The 19,276-nt window shown below is 42.9% G+C and overlaps 1 protein-coding gene across 5 annotated transcripts in view; it reads left to right on the forward strand.

The window, feature by feature from the left end:
• PPP2R3B (protein phosphatase 2 regulatory subunit B''beta) overlaps nt 1-19,276 on the forward strand; it is a 95,516-nt gene that overhangs the window by 59,061 nt on the left and 17,179 nt on the right. For 4 of the 5 annotated variants that reach the window (XM_014527353.2, XM_014527350.2, XM_006017038.3 and 1 more), the window contains 5 exons: nt 4,956-5,042; nt 6,465-6,621; nt 7,911-7,959; nt 10,705-10,794; nt 13,189-13,364. In XM_014527353.2, coding sequence (XP_014382839.1) covers nt 4,956-5,042; nt 6,465-6,621; nt 7,911-7,959; nt 10,705-10,794; nt 13,189-13,364 — 559 coding nt within the window. The remainder of the gene's footprint in view (nt 1-4,955; nt 5,043-6,464; nt 6,622-7,910; nt 7,960-10,704; nt 10,795-13,188; nt 13,365-19,276) is intronic. The other variant, XM_025195523.1, reaches the window with a different exon arrangement.

Genomic DNA, 19,276 nt, shown 5'->3' on the forward strand with positions numbered 1-19,276 from the left:
CTCCAGCAGTGGCAGCCCAGGCTGGTGGCAGCTGCTCCAGTCGTTGTCCAGGCCTGAACTTCCCCGCTTACTTGCTCAGCAGGTCCGGTTGCTCTGTACAGTTCCCGGCATGATGTGGGCTGCAGCAGGAAGGCGGCAGTGGACCACATCCACCCACAAATCCAATACAACCTCCATCCAGGGCCCTGAGCAGCCGGGCTGGCAGTGCTGGGTGTTCTAGAATCAGTGGACTGGAAGGAGCCTGAAAGATCATCAAGTCTGGTCCCCTGCCATAGGCAGGAGGTTAATGAGGTGCTTATCCAGCCTCCTCTTGACCACCTCCAAGGCTGGTGACTGCACCACCTCTGCCCGGAGTGTGTTCCAGGCTTTTGTTTACCCTTATGGAGAAGAAATTCTTTGTGTGCACTCTAAATCTTCACTCTGTTAGTATGTGACCATTGGCCCTCATCTTCTCAAGGGATGCCTTCTTGAAGAGTTGCTTCCCCAGTTGTTCAAGGAAGGTGGCTCTGGGTCATGGTGAGGCTGCCTGGCATCCTTGGGCCCCATGGTTTGGGGCAGATTAGGACCGCCTGGGAAGTTTGGCACAAGCCTCCTGGGCCTGCGGGTCCCTGCACATCCCTGGTCTGAGCCCCTGCAACAGCAGCCCCTTGCGGGGACGGGATTCCTGCAGAACCACCTCTTGCAGCCCCCACCCCACATACCTGGCCCTAGCCCAGCACCAATGGCACCCAAGCTGCACCCAGCACCACCACTGCCAAGCCAAGCAGAGCCGCCGCTTTTTCTTCCCTGTGCTGCTTGGGCTCCCAGCAGCTCCATGTGGGTCCCAATGAGAGCCCGGGCAACATGGGGCAGAGTGACTGCTCCGCCTGGCTCGGCAGCAGCATTGGGCACAGCTTGGGCTCCATCAGCCCTGGGCTGAGGCCAGGCATGCAGGGTAGCATGGTGCGGGGGCTGCAGGAGGTGGCTCCATGGGAATTTTACCCCCACCTGCTGGCAGTGGCTGGCTTCCCAGGGGGGTGGGGCCGCCGTTGCAGCCATCGCTACCTGAGGGCCCAGACTGGAGATCTGCAGGGACTTGCTCAGGCCAGAGCTCCCAGGTGGTCCCAACCTGGCCCAAAGGTGCCAGGCAGCCCCACTGTGGCCCAGCGCTGCCTTCCTTGAACTGTCGGCACTGCCAGCCCAGCTGCCTTGGGGGGAGGGGGGGGTTGTGTGCTGCTCGTGTGTGGATGGGTACTTGTGCTCCCTTGACCCTTCCTGCTGCAACCACCTGGAGCCCGCTCCTGGGCTGACCCGTGGCTCCTCTGCCCTGCTGGGTGGCCTGGAGGTGGCAGCGATGGTAGCGGAAAGGAGCTGCAGGGCAGCCCAGGCACAGGCTCTAAAACCATGTGCACGATTTAACACATTAAAAAAAGTAACAGATTGATTTGGTTCTTGTGTTAATCGTGCATGTTAGCACTGATTTACTGACAGTGTAGTAATTGGTTGACCTTCCCTTAAATTAAAGCATTGTATAACATGATTCTGGGTGAAGATTGTATAAGAAATTTCTTATACAGCTTTAACGATTGTGTTAACTTTGCTAGGAAACTAAATGTAGGGAGTTTTTACTGGGTTTTAATACCAACTTTTTATTTTAGGTAACTTTAAAATCTGATTCCTGCTCTGCTTCCAGATGCATCTTAGCAGTACCACGCCACACTCAGTTCCATCTGCTACGTAGAGCTCTAAAATACTTGCCCTCAGTCTATAGGCAGCATCTGGTACATAAACTTCAGACATCATATGTGGCTAATCTGTATAAACAGTGTTTTTGTATGAAGACAGAGGACTCCATGTAGGTAGCTTACATAGGATTGTACATGGAATCTCTAGAATTTCCAGGAAGTAATAAGCATTTTGCGTATAACTTCTCTTTTTCTCTCTACAAACGGTACCAAACAAAATAGTTATGTATCAGCCAGCCATTAATTCCAGGAGTATAATAAACAAAACAAGTCTCAATTTGTCATACTCTGCTCTAGTTTATTTTAGAAACCCAGTTTTCAAGACTGTGTTCCAGTTGTCTCTAACAAACATTTAATTTTGTTTTTATTTTTAGACAAGTTAGATGTGTAACAGATGAGGTAATGACATGCAAATGGATTAAGTTGCAAAGCTAAGGCAAAACCTTTTGAAAAAAAATCTTGCTTTGTAGTTTAAGCCAAACCTGGGCTTTCCCCGCATTCACAATTAAAGCTGAACTAATTAAATTTCAGAAGCAAGCTAGTCTATTCCCCTTACTAGGCTTATCAAAACAGTTGTTTCTGGTCAAAGCATGAGCTGCAGAATTTGCTGTGTGATGCGGATTAAGCTATTTTAAAATTTAATGTAAAAGATATTTAACTTAACATCTTTTTGCCAGAGCAGATTTGATTTTTAAAATGAACGGGAGAACATGAATAACTTTTATTTTGCATTTGGATTTTTTAGTCACTTTTCTAAAAGATTGATTCTCATTGTTTAATAATCACTAAGCTTTCTTGATTTGCAACTAGATATAACCATTGTACTAAGCTTGGCATTTTACTCATTAAATTAGCTGCATAGTTTAACAAACTTTTTCAGCTTTTTACATTCATGTTAGGAAATGCTGAAAAATATTGTAATTGACTCCTATTAGTTGTAATGCACATCAAGCTGCTTTTTGGATAGAAGCAATAATTCAGCTAGTGAAGAAAACTAGCATGCTAAAATTTTAAGGTCAGCTTAGTAGAACAGAGGTACCGAGTACAGTTGTCAAAATATGTTCTGTATTAGAAATCAATTTGGTTTAAACAAAATCCCCTTCAATTATTATTATTTTGGTCATAATGTCTTTCGTGTCCTGATCACACTCTTGCTCTCTTTCTTCCCCCACCTCCCCTTAGTTTGTATTTGCAGAATGGAAAAATCAACTTTTCCTTTTTCTCTTAACTCCCAACTGGTCTAATTTTGAATGATGATACTGATACTGAAGTGGACTGAATAAAATAAAGGAAGAAATATATTATTTTTGTACCAGCAGAAGAGGTGATAATTGCCAAAAGCTGGTTTATTATTCTTGTTACATAAACTATAGCCAGTGATTCCTATCCACCATTCCAGTTGAGTGATTCAACCTTCTTTAAAATTTCAACAGAAAACCCTTTATTATTTTTAGTTTGTTTTATTTTCATTGCTTTTAAAATATACGCCTTAATACTCATTGTCATAATTTCAGTATAGTTGCAAGTAGCTTTATTTTATTAATGTAATATTTAAAATATTAATCTGGTTTAAGTACAATAAGGTCTTTTTTTGAAAAACTAACTTTTCATTCACTGTCCCCAATTTCCAATTTTATTTTGATATGGAATTGAGACCTGTTTTTATTCTAATATAGGAGAATTGGAAAGTTGGAATTTCAAGTAATGTTTTCCAATCAATAGTATTTTTATAATACCATGAGACATTGTTGGCACTGGATTTATGACCCAAATACCTTGTTTCGGGCAGACCCAAACCCTCAGACTGACCATAACGTCTCCATTCAATAAAAGGGAAATTTTATTGATAAACGGTGATAGCAGATAAGAATAATGTAGGTAAGGCAAATAAAAGAACCCACACCAATTCTATACCTACCAGTCCCAGAGCTGTCACAGAGGGAAGGTACATCTGGCCCATACGTGAGCTTCACCCTGAGGTTCTTTCTTGAATGTCATATGTCAGCAGCCTGGAGGGCTGAGGCCCATCTGCCCCCAGTGAGGTGGGTGAGACGTGCTGGTGGTATGCCCTCTGTCTATGGTGGCCTCGGGTTCCCCTCTCAGGAACCCTTTGCTGCTCTGAAATCCCTCCTCTTGTATTCTTTCTCTCCCCTGACTCTTCATCCCCAGTCATCACTGATTGGTCTCCCTGTGGCTATCACACTATAGATGTTCTGTTCTGTCCTGTCAGCATGTTCCTTAGTTCCAGCAAACCCATCACATGCACATTTTTTTAATTTGGTTATTTACTGATCTCTTAATTTGGTGCGTCCACCAAAACTGGAAATCCGAAGGGCTCTGCAGTTAGGCACGTTAACATCGTGCCAAAGCTTCAGAGTCCCTTAATCTCTGTTTGGGTACACTGTTCATGTTATGGAACAGTGTGGTACATGTCTTCGGTTTCCCAGCCTGCGTCTGCTGGCATCAGACACAGTGGGCCTTGAAGGAACTGTCGCACATAAGGTTTTAGAAACTCGTTAACCCTTACCATTCCCATGGACCATTGTTCTAATGCAATATCTACTTTACCTACGAGCCAATTCCCAAAACCAAACCTCTAAATACCATTTTCTAGCCATCAATTATGGCAAGAGACACAATGCAGAGACACGGTTTTAACATGAGAATAATGAGGTAAAGATGGATTTTGGTGATGCAGCAGCAGAATTTTAACAAAAAACTGCATGTGAAAAATTCTCTCTCTTAAAATGTAGCCCAGGGAGAATGAAAGGATGGTATCATTGGTAGGGGAAGGTAGATACGCTTGCTGCGGAAGGAGGGAAAATTCACTTAGAAACAATGAGTTTAGATGCTACTGGAAGACCAAAAGAATGTCCAAGAGGCATTTGTATACTGAAGAAGATAAAGATTTTAAGAATCATTTACACACAAAGGAAAAAATGGTAAAGGATAAGGCCACTTAAGAGTAGGTGGAGCAAGAAGAGTGGACACATGGGCCCAGATCTGAACCCAAGAGGACCTCAATCAAGGGAGAAAGGAGGTAGACTAAGACAGAGGAGGTTGATGACAAAATTTGGGGAACTGGACAACATGGCAGGAAAAAGTAATAGTAACACAAGAAACCCCAGTAGCAACAGACTGCAGGACCTTGTTTCTTTGCATTTGAAGCAGTGTTTTGGTCAGATACTTGAGACAAAAGTTGCCTTTTTCAACTAGTTTTGTCTCTTGCAGGTTATACAGAGGATATTTTATACAGTAAATAGATCCTGGTCTGGAAGAATCACTTGTAATGAGCTCCGGAAAAGCAACTTTTTGCAGGTATTCTGTTTAAAATTTTACATGATAGTAAAGTTTAAGCCAGCAGGACTGTCTTAAGCCAAAGACTTAAAGGCATAACTACAAATAATGGCATTTGTTCTAGCCTCTTCCAAGGATCAACAAACTTTAAAGGAAACAATGACTGTGTCCAAACGTTTATTTTTAACAGTGGAAAATAACGCCACTAGAAATGGTTCTAGAAGAGGGAGCAGTACTGACACAGTCCTCAACTGCCCCCTCTCCTCTGGTACTTGTGCCTTTCCCAGACCAAGGTGATCCTATTCTGGGGAAAATGCGGGCTGCTCCAGCTCTCCTGTTCCTGGGGGATGAGGTGCAGGGCTAAGCCCCCTCCCTACCAGCATGAAAAACGGTCAGGGAGCTCTCATTGCAGCTTCCTCTGCTCAGTTCCTGGTGCCCAGGAATGAGCAGACTGAGGCTGCAGCAGAGTCCCCACCTGTTCCATACCTGGGATTCCAGTGTGAGGAGCAGGTGGGGGCCTTGCCCTACTAGCCCAGGGAAAGCCTGGTTCTTGGCCTGGCTGGCTTCTAAATCTCCACCCCCTCTGGGTAGCTTAGCAATGTGTGGAGTAAGGGGAAGGAGAGTTGGATCAGAACCAGCCTCAGAGATGCTCCCCCAGCCTGGTTCCAGCCCAGCTAGTTTTTAAACAGCTGTCTCTGCTGCCCAACTAAGCAGCAGGACAGGGGCCAGAGGAAGCAACGCCATTGCCTGCACTTGTCTGCTGGGCACTAAAAGCCAAGTAGAGGGAACTGCAGGCAAAGCCGCTGCCTGTTTCTCAGTTGAGAAGGAGGTGAGGAGTAGCTTGTGATTGTTCCTCCCCTCCCCTTCGCCTCCCCTCCTGGTCTACAGGCAGGCAGAAGCAGCTACCCCCCTGCAACTTTTCCACAGTAGGGTGATCCTGGTCTCTGGAGAACACTATTAACCTTTTACCCTGGCTCCACTCCTGGTCTCCAAGAAGAAATAAGCTGGAGGAAAGTGTGCAGACATTTGGTTTCATGGGAGCAATTTCTACCTGGGTATTATCAGGTTATTTTTCTCCTGAAGTGGCCATTTTTTGCTATAGGAGAAAAAGCTTGAATGTCTGTGTACTTTTCATTTCTAACGATAATTATTCTTCCAGGAGTAACTGAACAACTTTACATGGCCACGGACTGAAACACAGATTTGTTTTAGTTTACGTTGCTGTATTTCAGAGGTATATTTATTATTCTAGCTTTCAACCTAGCTTGTTAAAATTAAATCATCAGTTCTCATCATGCTGTACTATGCATGCTGTCTGTGAAGACTACAGTTCCAGTGAAAAAACTCCTCTTCCAAGGTCTTGATCTCATTCTTTTAGCAGCTGCTATGACAAACAGGCATCTTTGAAAGTGCTAATTGATAGCTTTTTTTTCTTCCTAATAGAATGTGGCATTATTGGAAGAGGAAGCGGATATTAACCAGCTGACAGACTACTTCTCTTATGAGCACTTCTATGTCATATATTGCAAATTTTGGGAGCTTGATACAGACCATGACCTCTACATTGATCGGAAGGATTTAGCCCAGCATAATGATCATGGTATGACAAATGGAACAACTTTGTTAACAGCCTCCATAAAGATTAATTGAGAAGTTGTTTACCTGCCAAGCCCAGAACTCCTGGCTCATTTTGAAGGACTAACACTGCTAACTGCTAAACAGGGCAAAAGTGTTAGTACTTTAATGCTGCTTTGTGCTAATGATGTTAGATCATGCAGAGAGAAACAATGAACATGACCTCTGGGTTTAGCAGGCAACTAAAGGAAAAAATGACTTAAAAATATTCATTTAAGCTAAAATTTGCATAATTCAATGAACTGTAAATCTTAGTTCACTTACAACCTATGAATTGTAAGTTTACTGTCCCTGAAACAATTGTTTTATCAGCATATTAGATGTCCAAGTAATGATGATACTTGTCAGGCCACAAACATGTTGTTTTTGCTGTGGGATGTGTTGTAATGTAGCCATTTTGTCAGTGAGCCTAAATATGAATTTAAGACCCGAGCTTCAGGTGCACATTTTAAAGAAATTTGGCTTCATACTTGTACAGCAGCTAGTGCAGTGAAGATAAGTCTATGTAATGGTCTCCCACTGATGAGGGTAGAGGCCTTTGTACTGTAGTCTAGTCATTTGGAATTACACCCAAATAAACTTTCAGTTGCAGAAATGTCTTTTCTAGGTATCGGACAATTACATCCGTGACTTCTATTAATAAACTAGTGAATTGCCTATCAAGAATTACCTGGGGGGTGGGGAAGAGTGGAGACAGAGCACAGTGCACCACCACTGCCTCCCAGGAGTGGGGCGGGGTGGAAGTGGTGGGGTGGGAAACTTGCACACAGCGGCCTCTGCACCGCCCTGTGCTGCTGCCACTCCACATCCATCCACACCCCCCACTGCATCCAGCCTCGCAACACTCCCCAATCCCCCAGCTGTATGTCTATGTGGAGCACTCTGGCTGCCGAGAGAACCAGTTGGAGTGCTCAAAGATCATTACGGACAGACAGACGGACTAAACCAATTTATAGATATGTTTCTCAATAGATATAGATACAATTCCTTAATGGAGACAGTAGATTATGCTATAGGTTTTATGATCTTGAGGTACAGGTGCTAGGGAATAATTGAAAGGGATACCAAGTTTGAGCCCAGCTTTGCTTTGGAAGCTCTTTACAGTCCTGCGGTCCCATCAGGGAGACCCAAGAGGGTTATTTCAGTTTCCACACAAACTCCTTGTCTTTAGGTGGCTTGCAATAAATACTGCATTAGCCAGGCAGTACAAATTAAAAACATTTTGAATAATGTCCACTTTTTCCCCATTTACAGCTATATCAAATAGGATGATAGAGAGGATATTTTCAGGAGCAGTAACAAGGTAACTTTTTATATAATCCAATGTAATGCTCAAATTTCAAAAAAATTCATGCTAAAACAATTGATTTTTTTTTTTTTTTTTTTCACTAAAAATGGATTAGTAAATTTCGGGGATTCTGCTCTCATTCACTGCTTATATCCATTCTTTTTTAACATCATTTTTTTTTTTTTTTTTTGGTGCTGGCTCCCAATGGCAGGCACTGCTAAGGCCTTTTGGTGATGGTGAATAAAGAAAGGCACTATAGACCACTGTTATGTAAGGTAATTTTTAAGTGGGGAAGGATAGGAAAGATTACGGGCACTTCCCATGTTTCTTCCTTTTAAAGTTTTAAAATTACCAAATTGAAAAGTAATGCCTTGAAAACAAGGGCAGACAGTTTTTTGGGTAAATGTGTTATCTTTTATTAGACCAGCTAAATAGCTGGAAGAATTCTTCTTTGCAAGCTGTCGGGTACAAATACCCTTCTTTAGACTGTCTGCCTGAACAAGGGTGTTTGTACCCAACAGCTTGCAAAGAACAATTCTTCCAGCTATTTAGTTAGTCTAACAAAATATCACATTTACCAAAAGAACCTCCTCTGCCTATATCCTTAGACCAGCATGGCTACAACCAACATGCCTTAAAAACAGCAAACCTATTTCAGTTGCTAGAAACGTTTTGTTTTTCCTACTTCATATAAGAGAGAACCTTGCCTTCAATTGGAGTACTTACTGCATTTAGTAATACTGGACTGTCATGTTCACTTGTTGGTCGTTTTTGCTTCTTGTGTAACATTGTCACATTCCATATATGATGCTTTGAGGCATCTTACATGATGCTCTTGAGATCCTTCAAGAGGGTATAGTAGAACCTAGATCATCTGTAATTCACTCAATTTATAGCTGTCATTTCTTTTACTTAAAAAGATACCTCTTCACTATTCAGCTGGGGCATGGAAGTGGACATGCACAGCTGATTAGAGGAAGTAGCACCCTTTTTAAATACTGTCTTTACTCAAATCAAAGGTGACCGCCCAATAATCAGTTGAAAGAGAATATAAGATGAGTGTGTGTGCATGGAGATGGATGGATGGATGTGGATATATCCATATAATAAATTTATCAATTTTCTATAATTTTCCAGGTTTAGAATCTAATTATCAGAGTTTTACCTTGAATTTGCCCCCTTCTTGCTGCTACAGCAGGGAAAATAGTGGCTGGGGGTGAGGTTAGGTGGCCTGCTTGCCATTTGCCCTTCCTACCTCCCCTTTGCTGTTAGACCCTGCTCATGCTCTGTTCCCTCCCAGAGCTTATGCAGGCATGTGATTGTAAGGTGGAAGGGTCAGAAGCTGCAGAGGACAAGCAAAAACTAATTTTAAATACAAGGCACCAACAAACACTGACTTTTGAAATAAACATACCTGTAATTTGCACTATGCAAAGTACTATGCATACCTTCAGCTTTAGCTCATCCAAAATTGATTCATTTTATCTTTTCACTAACTGCTGCAAGTTTCAGCATAGGTACTCCGTAAATACACTTGAGCAGCACTTTTGTATCTACTTACACTGCATGATTCTACTCCAAAGCTGAAAGTCTTATGACTTTCATTCATTGGGTTGGGCTCCAGCAGAGTTGCCACTGTTTCATGCCATGGTGACCCCGCAGCCCAGCACTGTTCAGCATGTGTATACTCCAGATACCACTCTTCCCCCCCACCCCCAAAGGATCCATATGTTAATTACCCCCCTCCCTCCACTTCAACTGGAACTCGGTGTTCTTGTTGCAAGTCCTGGGACCCTCCAAAAATTAATATGCAAATGAGGTATGGGGCCACTGGGTCCAGCCTTCACCCCATGAAGGGCAGGGCCACACCAGTTGCATGCGGCAGACCAAGAAGTGTGGTGCAACAGAGCCTCTCATTTACATAAATGTCTGGTGATGTTTGCCAGACATTTAAGACTGATAAAGAAGCTAGAGAGATGCTGCTTAGCTGTGGGAGTGAAGAGGTCTAAATGTATTTGATGGAATGGTATACATGAGTTGGAAAAAAAATTGGTGCAGAGGGATACCAAGTTCAGTGGGCACTATCACTTATCTTAGTTTGAGCTGCAGCAACCTAGCCTTGTGGTAGGTTCCCATCAGTATACTTGCCCAATAGGAGCTCCATGTTTCATGGGCATGCTCAGTGTGGGTTGCATTCAGTCAACTTCATAGTTGGTTTCCATTACTGAGCACATTGCTTTTGGCAGGAGTTTAATGATAGACAGTATATTTAATGAAGCTTTCCTGTATGCAAATATAAGGAGCACCTTTTCCCCACTTCTGTAAATTTAAAGTAATAAAATCTGTATCAAAGCCTTGGAGCATCTCTCTGTTCCCACCACACAACCCTGTGTCCTGCCTGCCTTCTTCCCTCCCTCCCCCCAGATACTTCACAAATCCTTGTCTTTTCTAAGCAAAGGAGGGGATAAGAATCTAACCCTGCAACATATCCAAGCTCTACAGTTTTTAACAAATGACAGCAAAAAAGCTGAAACCAAATTAGCAATGGGTAGATATGCACAGATGGAAAAGGATCGTGTTTTGGTGTTGCTGCTTAGGCCTGCCCAAAAGATCCTTCTAAACTATAACTGAAGCAATAGAGAAATATTTTAAAATGAAAGAATTTTGTAAAGAGCAGTTTTTTGATATACTAAGCAAATCCAAAATAGCACTAAAATATTCTGATTTTGCTTTTTGTTAATACCTGCTTTGGTCTAAAAGGGGCAGAAAAACGCAGAAAGAAGGAAAAATTAGCTATGCTGATTTTGTCTGGTTTTTGATATCTGAAGAAGACAAAAAGACTCCAACTAGGTAAGAATTTATCTTGCAGTAGAGCCTAACTAGAAATTGGTTTTAGTAGCACAGCCACATGCTTATAAACTGGTAGAACAGCTAGCTGACCTGCATAAATCTTGAATTGTTTTGCAGTTTAATGGAATACTGTGTGTGTTCTTGCCTGTTTTTCTTCTCTGGCCTCGCTTCGTCTGATTTTTGTAGTATATTATTTAAGAAGGTGTTCCTTTTTTTTTTTTTTAAGGAACGGTTTCAGGCCTAAACAAAATCCACTTATCCTATTAATAGCTGCTTCTAACTAGAGTTACAAGTTTTCAAATCCACTGTTCCTTCAATACATTCAGTCCTTTGACCGTGCAGTGAAGTTGTAATACTGGCATTGGAAAATCATGTCATTCCACAAGCCTGACAAATCTTAAATTGGGCTAGGGTTAATAATCTATGGAAAGTTGTGAAAGGAGAAAGCAGGCTACAGCAACTTTAAGTTGTTCTTTTCTTTCACATTTATTTGGTTCTATGGGTTAGTTTCCTCTCTAGAGAACTTTTATGCCTCTGTGCTTCATTAGTGTTCCTTTTTTATGTATTTTGCATTGCTTTCAGCCATAATACTGCAGGGATCATCTCATAATGAAACATTATGCTTTGTTCATGGTTTCTAAGCCTTGAGTTGCACTTTTTTACAAAGCAGAAATGTGAAGAGATTGTTGAAATACCTAGCACTTGAATATTAAATTAATTTGTGACATCACCAGGCATCCTGGTTTTCTGTTTTGTTTTGTTTTTTGTGTTTGTTTGTTTTTTTACAAAAAATCCCCAACTTTCAGTTAAAGTAACCCCAAATCCACATTTTATATATACAACCTTCTCTTAACAGAATTATCTTCATTTGAAGTGTGACTTGTCCAACATACCTTCAAGATGCATCTTAAGAACCACATCTCACTTGCTTCAATTCTCTTTTGCATACTTGGTGATATTGTCCAGCATTCTGATGCATATTTGACAACTGGTATAACAGCAATCCAGAACTCTTAACTTTGTCCCCATAGAAATTTTACTAGTTGTCACTATCTTTTACATTTTCAAAAATGTCTTTTGCCGTCCCTATTCTCCATTTTATTTCATGATCACATTTACCATCTGATGTTATCCAACTTCCCAAGTAGTTAAAACTTACTGATCTGCCTTATCTGTTCCTTTTCCACTTTGACATTGCATATAGGAATGATCTTTTTTGTAATTTACCATGCATTCTGTTTTTCTATGGTTGATACTTAAACTCTTATTCTCACTTTCACTGACAATTTTATCTAATTCTTTGCAGCTTCTCTTCTGAATCAGCTATTAAGACTCTGTCATCAGCATAATGCAAGTTGTTCAAATTCTGTCCGTCAATGATCAGCCCTGGTAAATCCTCAATCTCCCTCAGTATTTTCTCGCTGTACAAACTGAACAAGTCAGGTGAAAAAACACAGCCTGTCCTCACACCTCTCAATTTGGATGAAATCACTTAGTTCATTTTCTATCTTCACTGTTGCAGTTTGGTCCCAATAGAGATTTCTTAATTCTCAAGTCTTTACCATCGATATCCAGTTCTTCCAGCATTTTCATTAACTCCTCATGCTTGACTCAATCAAAAGCTTTATAATCAATAACATGCAAGAAAAGGTCTTTCCTCACTTGTTACCTTTTCTAAAAGCATTCATACCATGAAGATAGCATTTCTTGTACCTCAGTCTTCAACAAAACCCCACTGAACTTTTGTAATCTCCTGTCTTATTCTACCTCTAGTTCTCAACATCAGCACCTTTTAATAGGATCTTTGTCACATGGCTCATTAAACTGATGGTTCAATGAAGTTCACAGTCAGTGGCTCCACTTTCATAAATCTCATTGATAACAGTTGATAGCTTTTCTATACCCACTCTTCCAAACATTTTATTTGTTCTACTGTTCCTGTAGCTTTATTGGTTTTTATTCGGTTGATAACTGTTCATACTTCTGACTTTAAATTTTCAAACCATCCATGTTTTTCTTAATAGATAGTTTTTTCTTCTCAGCTGTTGTGGAATAACTCTTCAGTATACTCTGGCTATCTTTTCAATACTTGTTCTTATTCCATAATTACATAACCATTCTTAACTTTTATGCATCCCCTAGCAGTACATCCTCCTTTGCCTGTGATGTGTTTGATATATTCTTATACATTGATGACCAGTTCTTGACTTAAATTGGTTCGTTATAAAGTATCTATAAAGCAGTGGAAGATGGTTCCCAGAACCAAGTTAACTTACTATCTAGAGTTTCAGAATAGGTTGTATTAAGGTAACATTTGAAAATATTATATGTTTAATGCATGAGTGGCTTTTTTTTCTTACCAGTTAATAAAATGGTATGACTGGTTTTTTTCAGCATTGAATACTGGTTTCGATGCATGGATCTTGATGGGGATGGTGTACTGTCTATGTATGAACTGGAGTACTTCTATGAAGAACAGTGCCAAAAGCTGGATAACATGACCATTGAACCTCTACCTTTTGAAGATTGCCTGTGCCAGATGTTGGATCTTGTGAAGCCACAATGTGAAGGTAATGGTCTTGTATCTGTTTCAGATTAGATAAAGGATGTGATCACTGGGCATATTGTTAATCTACCTGTGTTCACTATTCAAATAGTTACTTTACTTCTAGTCAAGAAGAAATATCAGTTTAACATAGTTGGGTTCAGAGTGCTCCAAAACTGGAGTCCTTTGTTGTGAGCTGGCTTGCTCTCCCATAGAGAAACTGAATAACTTTCTCAGTTGCCTTTCACTTTAACAGATTCCATGCTATAGTTGCAGTATTCTCATTTTATCCATGTTGCCTTGAGATGTAACACTGCAGAGAGAAATACTGTATTTTCTTGCAGAACATGCATCTTTCTCTACCCCCCCCCCACCACCACCACCAAAAAAAAAATCCTGTTTTAAGTGGGGAAAATTGCTTAGTTTGCTGGAAAAAAGCACCCTGGAGATGCTGCATGCCATGTAGTAGCTGCTAAGATAACTGCCATTTGTCTGTTCTGCAGAAGAGGATAGAGTCTTGTGCTAATGCTCTCACAACCATAGTTGTTTCCTGAACACCATAGTGTGCCTGAAACAGCAAGGGAGATGCTAGTAGAATTTGGATGAGGTTTCTGATGTAGAAACAATTTTATTTATAGGAACTTTATATAAAGAAGTAACAGTCTTGCTTACCTCCCTTTGCAAGGGTCTGAGGGGCTAACCGTGTATGACAAAGTAAGTCCTTCTGGGAACATATAGACTGCTTACAGATGTAAAAAAAAGGCCAAACAAACCAACCCTAAAATGGCACTTTACTTTAAATTCCTCACGTCCCTGCTTTACTTTAAACTCCACCAAAGCCAGCACATGCCCAGAAGAGGCATCAGGTTAATTGGACTTGGCTCAGCCAATGTCTTCATGGATCAGGCACTTCAATGGGGCTTTTTGGGGCTTTTATTTAATAGCTGATTCAGCTGATTGATTCAGCTATTAGAAAAAGTACCAAAAAGCCCTGCTGAAGTGCCCGGTGTATACAGAAACTGCAGATCTGGGTTGAACTAACATGTTGATATGTTGCTGCTTCCAGTAAAGCATGGGATAAGGGGTTTTTTTTGGTTTCCTCCCCCCTTCGCTCAAAGTGTCTAGGAAGTGTGGCATTGCAGGAGATGGTGTGCCACACCAGGAAGTTTGTGATATCACACTTCCTGGATATTCTATGTTCCCAGGAGAACTTCCTCTGTCACAGTCAGCTATGACAAGAAAACATTTTTTCCTATATCCTGCCTTCCAAAAACAAGGTGCATATTTTTAAGGGCTTGTTGTATGCAAGCAAATATGGTATTAAGTCACTTCTAGGATAACTTGCTTTAGGCAGTGGCTATCATTATCAAATGTAGGTATCTAAATATAGGATTTTTAAGTACCTAACATGGATTTCAAATCAAATTTGCTTTTAATAATGCTGAACAATTGGCAACTCCTAGTGACCTTGAATTCTGTTAAGGGTTAACTGGGGGTTAGGCAAAATACATGGCCTGCAAGTCAGATTTGGCCCACCAGACCATTCTGTCCTGCCTTCAGGGCCCCTCCAAAAACAACTATTACCTGTCCACGGCTACCCCTCTCAACACTGGCGGGAGGCAGGTTTTCAGAAGTCACATGCCATTGGACCAGGCAGGCTCTGTGCTTCCACATCTGTGGGGCTCCTGGCATGCCATCTGGGAGCCCCATGTGGAGACACTGAGCATGATGGCACACAACTGGACCGATAGTGAATGGGGAGGGGAGCACCTGCCTGGGGGGGGGTCACTTGTGGGTGAGTGGGGAGGGAGCCCTACTATGGCACACAGTTCCCATTGCCAGAGCAGGCAGCAGGCCCTCATGTTAGGGTAGTTTGTCTCATATAGCTTTAGTTGAACCTGCTTGAGTGGTGAATTACAGTATTATTTGAACTTTTGTACCTTAGCAAGCCTTTAGCTTGCTGGACAGATAGGTACGGTAACACTCGGTGCTCCTGCCCGCTGCTGGCAGAGCCCCCCAATTGTGCATAGCTCTGGGTGAATCCCAGGAGCTGCATATCGAGGCATGGAGCCCGCATGGCCTGGCCCACTGACACATGCCTTCAAACTAAACCAGGCTGGATCCATGCCAGCACATGGAGCTCCTGACACTGCAGGCAGAAGTCATGTGCCACCAGGTCAGGCCAGGCCACCTCCATGCCTCCACATGGAGCTTCCCACACTCCAGCAGGGTGCTAAACGTGGTAGCCTAGAGCCAGCCTGGCCCACTGCCACACAACTTCCCATGGCTCCCAGGCTGTGCCCCATTGGGCTGGGCAGGCTCCATGTCTCCACATGCAGCTTCCTGCTAGAGAGCTGGAAGCCTCATGTGGAGACATAGAGCTGGCCTGGCCTGGCCCAATGGCTCATGGCTCCCACCTGCAGTGCCAGGAGCCCCACATGCTGGCACAGAGCCAGCCTGGTCTGGCTTGAAGGTGCATGCCAGCAGACTGAGCCAGCTCCCTGCCACCATGTTCAGCTCCTGAGATTTACTGGAGCTGTGTGCCACCAGAGGGCTCTGCCTGCTGTGGGCCAGAAGTGCCCTGAGGGCCTGCCACCTGCTGGGGCTACTGCTGTTGCTGCTGATGAGGGCTGTGTGCCATGGGATGGGGGGAGGCCTACACCCACCCACACAAACCCCCTCAAAACTCAGCAGGCCCACAAACCACACACATACACTACACAAGAGTAAGACTTTATTTTGAACTAGTATGCCATCACCTGCATACACTATGCAAACACAAATGGGGACAATATTTTTTTTAAATAAAATGTTATAGTAAATGTTTAATTTTTAGTATACAAGTTTTGTTTTGGTTTCTTTTTTGGGGGGGGGTCTGGGTCTGGCAACCGGGGATCTGGCAACCCTTCCAAAAGGGGTACTTACAGGGGCAAGGGGGACTTCTGGTCACACACATCAGGGGTTAGGGGTGGGACTTCCAGTCCCAAGATGGTAACTTGGGGGAGCAGGGCACCTGTGAAAGGGTGGGGCTATCCTTAGAGCCCTTGACAGCTCACCAGAAGTCCATTAAGTAGCCTGCCAGCCAAATAATTGCTCACCCCTGGGCTAACTCAAATATTTTCTCATATTGGAGATTAACATAACCTTTAGTTCATGAAACCTACTTGAGTTTGTTTACAGCGGATTTTGTTATGCTTGGTAACAAAGCTCAACTTGAATACTAAATAAGCATTAAGCTGTACTGACTAATCCATTCTGTAGTATTCTAGTACAAGTAGTAATTTTTATATGCCTTTTCTAAACTTAAGGTACAGCAATGTCCCTCATCCTGCCAGTACCCCCCCCAACCCCAACTTTCACCACCGCAGGTTCATGCAGCTTTCATGAGGAACTGGTAGAAACAACAATACGTTGTTCAGCATGTGGATGAATAGGACTTTGCTGGGGAAGAACCAGCATAGTCTTTGTCAAAAGGAAATCATATCTCTCCAACCTACCAGAGTCCTTTTGTGTGTATCAGTAAGCAGGTGGATCAGGGTGATCCTCTCTGAAGTCTCAGACCTTGTATTGTATTGTATTGTATTGTTGGAGAGGTTTGTGTCCCAATGAACTTCAGAGCTATGTCACCCAAAAATCTTCTACTCCTGGCAAGTTAACCCATGGCAAGCAGGTGGGGGCGGGGGGAGGGAAGGGTCTCGCAAACCACACTCCAGCCCCAGTCCTTGGCAGTAGATCAGGAGGAAGACTATGCCAGGATCTCAGTGGCTGTAAAGCAGGGGTGGGCAAAATGCAGCCTGGGGGCCAGATGCAGCCTGCCAGGCCATTCTATCTGGCCCTCGGGACCCCTAAAAAGTTTAGAAAATTAATATTTATCTGCCCTGGGCATGTGGCCCTCGATGGCTTGCCAAAACTCAGTAAGCGGCTCTCTGCCCAAAATAATTGCCCACCCCTGCTGTAAAAACAGAAGGCCACAGCAAGATGGAAGTCAAGTGTCCTGTTATCTAGGGTTCTCCCTTGCCACTGGGCCCAGATCTTCACCTTGTCAAGATTGTGTGGTTGCTGTTTCCATGCAACAGCTTCCTCACATTCAGCAGTCACACACAGGCTTCTACCACAAGAAACAACACTCTCCTGTACCAACCTCGAAAACCCTGCACCGATGGACCAATGGTGACAGAAATGGGATTAGTGAATCTGGCAGTCTCCAGCCATAAATCTGCACATGGGCAGTGGTAGCCTGGTAATCATTTTGTGCCTGGATTGAGACGGGTGAAATTCAACAGCTTCTGTCATGACTGAGCAGTCCTATGCTCCTCTGCTCAACCCACATGGGAAAGGGGCTAGAAAAGATTCCCTAAAACTATGCTGTCTTAGCTGCTCCTGGCTGGATAATCATGTCCAACTCTCTCTGCAGACAAAAACATCATAAGAAGACAGTTATTTTTACCACATGGAACTTTCATACCTTGGTGGATTACCAAGACAATAAATGACCAGAAAAAAGAGCTACCATCATCTCCAGGGAACTAGACAGATACAACATTGACACTGTAGCTGTGTGCAAAACAAGACAACCTGATGAGGCTCAGTTGAGGGAAGAGGGTGGAGGCTACTCCTTGTGGAAGGGGAAACCAGGCTAGGACAGACTCTTCTTGGCATTGGCTTCACCAACAAGAATCAGCTCATCTGTCAACTTACAGAGCTTCCTGTATACATTAATGAATGTCTGATGACCCTACATCTTAACCTCAGCAACAAGAGTGGTCTGAGAGCAACATTTAGATCCAAGCCCTCCTCAATTAAAAGAGATGCTTGTTCTGCTTGGCAAGATAACCTCACCTCAGCAGAAGAACGAAGTATCAGCTCGTCAAAGCTGAAATTTTAAAGCGGGGTTTGGGAAATCAAAAACCAGTGGTGGCAAGATAAAGCCAGGGAGATCCATCTCTATGCTGACAAACATGACACGCATGGGGTGGGGGGAGGGGGTTGTTGTTGTTGTTTTTCTCAGGCAACGAAAACATTTATGGCCCAGCTTCCTATGCTTGTACTTCCCTGCAATCACAGGATGGCTTGACACTCCTCAAAAGACAATGATTCTATCCAGGCTAGATGGAAATAGCACTTTGAGGCACTCCTGAACCATGAGTCAACCATGGTAGATACGACTGTCAAATCCATTCCCCAACACCCTGAAAGATCATCTTCAATTCAAGGGATTGCTGTTGTCTTGCATCTTGACTTCCAAAAAGTCTTTGACAGGGTCCCTCATCAAAGGCTCTTACTGAAGTTAGGTAGTCACAGGATTACACGTAAGGTCCACTCATGGGTTAGAAATTGGCTTATGGATAGATAACAGAATGAATATAAATCATTTTTTGGATGGAAGGAAATAAACAGTGGAGTCATTCAAGGATCTGTTTTGGGGCCAGTGCTGTTTTTTAGCTCATTTTATAAATATGTTAAAGGGAGTGAGTAGTGAGGTGGCCAAGTTTAAGGATGACACAATTATTCAAAGTGGTAAAGACAAAGGCAGACTGTGAGGAACTACAGAAGGATCTTGTACTATTGCGCAAACAAGCAAATGAATGGCAGAGGAAATTCAGTGTAGGTGCATGTAAAGTGATGCACATGGGCAAAAATACCCAAACTATACCTATACTATGATGGCCTCTACATCAGCTGCTACCACACTAGAAAGGATGATCTCTCATGGCTCACTGATGGGTCTTGAGATTTGCTTGAACCAATCCTTGAGTCAAGGATCTGTCTGCAGAAGTTGCAGGTCTTTCCACAGGGAAGAGGTAGGCTGCGGGTGGGATTCCTCTCATTTCCCTTCCTCTACTCTCTCTTCTCTGGTTCAAGGGCAAGAGGCTTTACCTTGAAATGGGCTGCTGCATGGTTGAGGTTGTGGCACCACTGGGGCTGGTTGGTAGACCG

The sequence above is a fragment of the Alligator sinensis genome, unplaced genomic scaffold (assembly GCF_000455745.1).
Source record: "Alligator sinensis unplaced genomic scaffold, ASM45574v1 scaffold144_2, whole genome shotgun sequence".
Classification (NCBI taxonomy): Eukaryota; Metazoa; Chordata; order Crocodylia; family Alligatoridae; genus Alligator; species Alligator sinensis.